This window comes from Leptopilina boulardi, unplaced genomic scaffold, assembly GCF_019393585.1.
Source record: "Leptopilina boulardi isolate dan_hultmark-lab unplaced genomic scaffold, ZJU_Lbou_2.1 LbouV2_212, whole genome shotgun sequence".
Taxonomy (NCBI): domain Eukaryota; kingdom Metazoa; phylum Arthropoda; class Insecta; order Hymenoptera; family Figitidae; genus Leptopilina; species Leptopilina boulardi.
In genome coordinates this window covers 212721-216580 of record NW_026137766.1, presented here as the reverse complement: position 1 = coordinate 216580, position 3860 = coordinate 212721, and the positions used below count along the sequence as shown (strand labels likewise).

General features: G+C 37.6%; 1 protein-coding gene across 1 annotated transcript; it reads left to right on the top strand.

The window, feature by feature from the left end:
* Positions 1 to 2197: 2197 nt before the first annotated feature.
* Positions 2198 to 3124, top strand: LOC127278863 (uncharacterized). The gene has a single exon (XM_051300783.1). The coding sequence runs from the start codon at positions 2198 to 2200 to the stop codon at positions 3122 to 3124; it is 927 nt and encodes a 308-aa protein (XP_051156740.1).
* The last annotated feature ends 736 nt before the right edge of the window (positions 3125 to 3860 follow it).

The window sequence follows — 3860 nt, the reverse complement described above, 5'->3', positions numbered from 1 at the left end:
TGCTCAAAAGAAGAAAAGCTGGTGGCCTTTCAATTTTTGGAGTCGAAAATGACGGAATTGGATGCAGTACATGACCGGTTCAGTAAAGAATTGTTTAAATCTACGGCGACTCAGGAAGAAGTTAATTTGGAGCTGGAAGGAAATGATTCCTACAAAACTAAGTTTTTGACATCAAAAGTCAAAATGTTTGATCTTTCAGTTCCAGCCGTGATTCAACCAGCTTTTATCCATTCATCAGCCAGCGTCAGAGATGTGATGAAATTACCGAGCATCGAGCTTCCAAAATTCAAGGGGAATGTGCGTGAGTGGCTGCTATTTTGGAGCCAGTTTCGAAAAATCCATGACGATCCGACTGTGAGAAAGGAGGATAAGTTTCAATACTTGATACAGGCAACCGTCCCTGATTCTCGTGCTAATGAACTAGTGAATAGTTTTCCACCAATCGCAGAAAATTACGATAAAGTTATCACTTGTCTGAAGAGTCGTTTCAGACGAGATGATTTAGTGGTGGAATTTTATGTGCGCGAGCTGTTAGGACTTGTTCTCCAGAATGCTGTAAAAAATAATAAGAAGACATCAGTGGCTGCTCTGTACGATAAAGTTGAGTCGTATATTCGAGCACTGGGTACGTTGGGCGTGACGACGGACAAGTGCGCGGCAATGCTCTACCCTCTAGTAGAGTCGTCTGTCCCAGAAGAAATCTTACGTGCGTGGCAGCGAAGTGGAGTTCGAGAGATAACTGACATCAATGGACAACAAGAACCGAAAGATCGTCTCACCAAACTCCTGAATTTCCTGCAGATGGAAGTAGCAAACGAAGAACGAATTGACATGGCATTGACCGGATACGGCCTATCAGCGGAACAGGACAAAGGTAAACGGAGTAAAGGTAAGAACGATTTTAAAGATGTCGCTACTACTAGCGTACTTTTCGCATCTAAAGATGATAAAGTTTCAATTTGTATTTTTTGTAAATCAAATCACGAGAGTCGCGATTGTGAAAAAGCGCGGAAACTTGATTCAGCAGAGCGTTCTGCAGTCGTTAAAAAAGAAAGATGCTGTTTTAAATGTCTAAAGCGCGGGCATATTTCTAAATTGTGTAGAGTCCGATTAAAATGTGATTGGTGTGCGGGTAAACATGTATTATTAATGTGTCCGTGTGTTGGCCAAGGCAACGATACGGTTCCAAGTATTAATCATGATGTTTGGGTTGCGGAATTGTATACAAAAAGTATCGTCTTGTCGGATGTTAATTCGAGCGATAGAGGTTGTATAGATATTCTCGTCGGTGCAGATATAGCGGGGAAATTGCTTACGGGAAAAAGATACGAATTAGAGAATGGGTTAGTAGCTATCGAAACTTTGTTAGGTTGGACCGTAATGGGTAAATTGCCTAATGTAACGAAAGAGATGGATGCCGCGATGCTTATTAATGTCATGTTTGTTAAAGAGGCGGATCCATGCGATTTGTGGCGTTTAGATGTTATAGGGATCAAAGATCCAATTGAAAAAGTAAACAAAAGTATAAAAGATGAACAAACGTTAAAATTTGTAATAGATAATGCAAAATTGACCGAGGAAGATAGATACGAAATTTCTTTGCCGTGGGTAGAAGAGCATGCACCTATCCCAGATAATTATGATATTGCATATAAAAGATTAGTAAAAACAATTGAAAAATTAAAAACTAAAAATCTCTATAGTGATTATGACGCTGTTTTCAAAGAATGGATAAATGAAGGAATCATTGAGGAAGTAATAGATGAAAAACGCAAAAAGAGGTTCACTATTTACCGCATCGTCCGGTGGTCAAATTGCAGGGTACGACTAAGATTCGACCAGTGTTTGACTTTGAACTGTGTTTTTAATCGAACTCGTGCCAAACTCGTTGAATCGGTTTAGAGAAAGGGCCATTGGGGTAATAGCAGACATACGAAAAGCTTTTTTGCAAATAAGTATTAATGAAGCAGATAGAGATTATCTTAGATTTCTTTGGATCCGAGAAAACAAGACTTTAGTATTTCGTCATTGCAGATTAGTATTTGGGCTGTCATGTAGTCCGTTCGTTTTGGCCGCTATAATAAAATTGCTTTTGAGTTCGGTTCAGAAAAAAGCAATAAATTCGCAACTTCACTGGACCGAGAAAACAGTGAAAAAATTGTATTTTGTCGTCTGTAAAAAACAAAAGGCTAGACATATGGAGTGTGAGACGCCGCCGTTACCGTTAAACCGCGTTCGCGACGCTGCAGTATTTGAGGTGGTAGGAGTAGATTTTGCGGGATCTCTATTCTTGCAGGGTGGGGATAAATGTTGGATATGCATATTTACGTGTGCAATCTACAGAGCCGTATACCTCGAATTGGCAAGCGCATTGTCGGTGGCGGGTTTTTTGGAAAGTTTGCGCAGAATGATACCGAGACGTGGTAGACCACGAACGATCTATAGCGACAATGGTACTAATTTTACAGGTACGTCAAACGCTTTTAACGAGTTAGATTGGGAAAAAATTATAAAGTATAGCAACACACAACAAATAGAGTGGGTATTTAATCCGCCTTCCGCTCCATGGTGGGGAGGATTGTGGGAGAGGCTTATCGGCACAACGAAAACGATTTTAAGGAAGGTGTTAGGCCGAGCTAGTCTGTCCTATGAAAGTTTGACCACTGTACTTTGCGATACAGAGGCGGTGATTAATTCACGCCCTTTAACGTATGTACCTGAAGACCCACATGATTTGAAAGCGTTAAGTCTATCAATGTTTCTACTAGATATCCAGGAAATAGGCGTACCTGATTGTGATGTTTTGTATAATGATAAACTAAATAAAAAACTAAATTATAATCAAAAATTGATGAGAGATTTGCGAGAGAGATTTCGTATCGAATATCTTGGGCAATTAGTTTTAAAAAAGGAAAAAAAAGAAGTTCGAAAAGTAAATATCGGTGATGTGGTGTTGATCGGTGATGATAATCACAAACGTATGGATTGGCCTTTGGCACGAATAGTAAATGTAATTCCGGGAAGGGATGGAAAAGTGAGAGTATTTATTTTAAGAACAAAGAATGGACTTCTTAAAAGACCTATTCAGCGAATCTATCCTCTCGAAATTTGTAAAAAGATGTAGAATTCACGGAAAATTATAGCGAAAAATTAAAGGAAAAAGAAATTATAAAACAGAAAAAATCGAAGACGGAAAACGACAATGCAGAAATAAAATGTAAACCCGCGACTACGCAATTGAAGATTGTAACCACAAGAAGTGGACGACGAAGTAAAGCCCCTGAATATTTTCAAAGTTAAAAACAAAAGGGCACTCGTGATTTTGGATTGAATTAATTTTTATTTGAAAGTTTTGAGTTTTAATTGTATAGATTTGATTTGTCTTGGAATGTAGTATGTAGATTCATTTTTATTTGAAAGTTTTGAACTTGAATTGTTTAAATTTGATTGTCTTTGAATTTATTATGTTGATTGTTTTATTGGAAGTTTTTAATTGAGTCGAAATATTGAAAGGTGAAATGTTCAAATAAAAATGAGGGGAGAATGTTGTGACGATGTGAGAGAGAAATAAATGACTCATTAGAGTAGCGAATTTTTGCCGCGTAATTCTTCCGAAAATTGTCAAACTTAAACGAAAAGAGAGAAGCCGATGAAAACGGCTGAGAGATTAGATAATTCTAATTGGTTTGTGTCCATTTATTTATATTTTTTATCCCTATTCCTGGTCCCAAAAGCAACACTGTCTTGTTATAAAAATTGACAGTTTTATTTTTGAGAGGAGCTCTACGTATATAGGTAAAGATAAAACAAACAAGTTTAATCTGACAAATTTCAATAATAAATAACTCAAAAAATGCAAA

Coding starts and splice junctions, on each gene's coding strand:
- LOC127278863 (XM_051300783.1), top strand. CDS start 2,198: ATGGAGTGTGAGACGCCGCCGTTACCGTTAAACCGCGTTCGCGACGCT.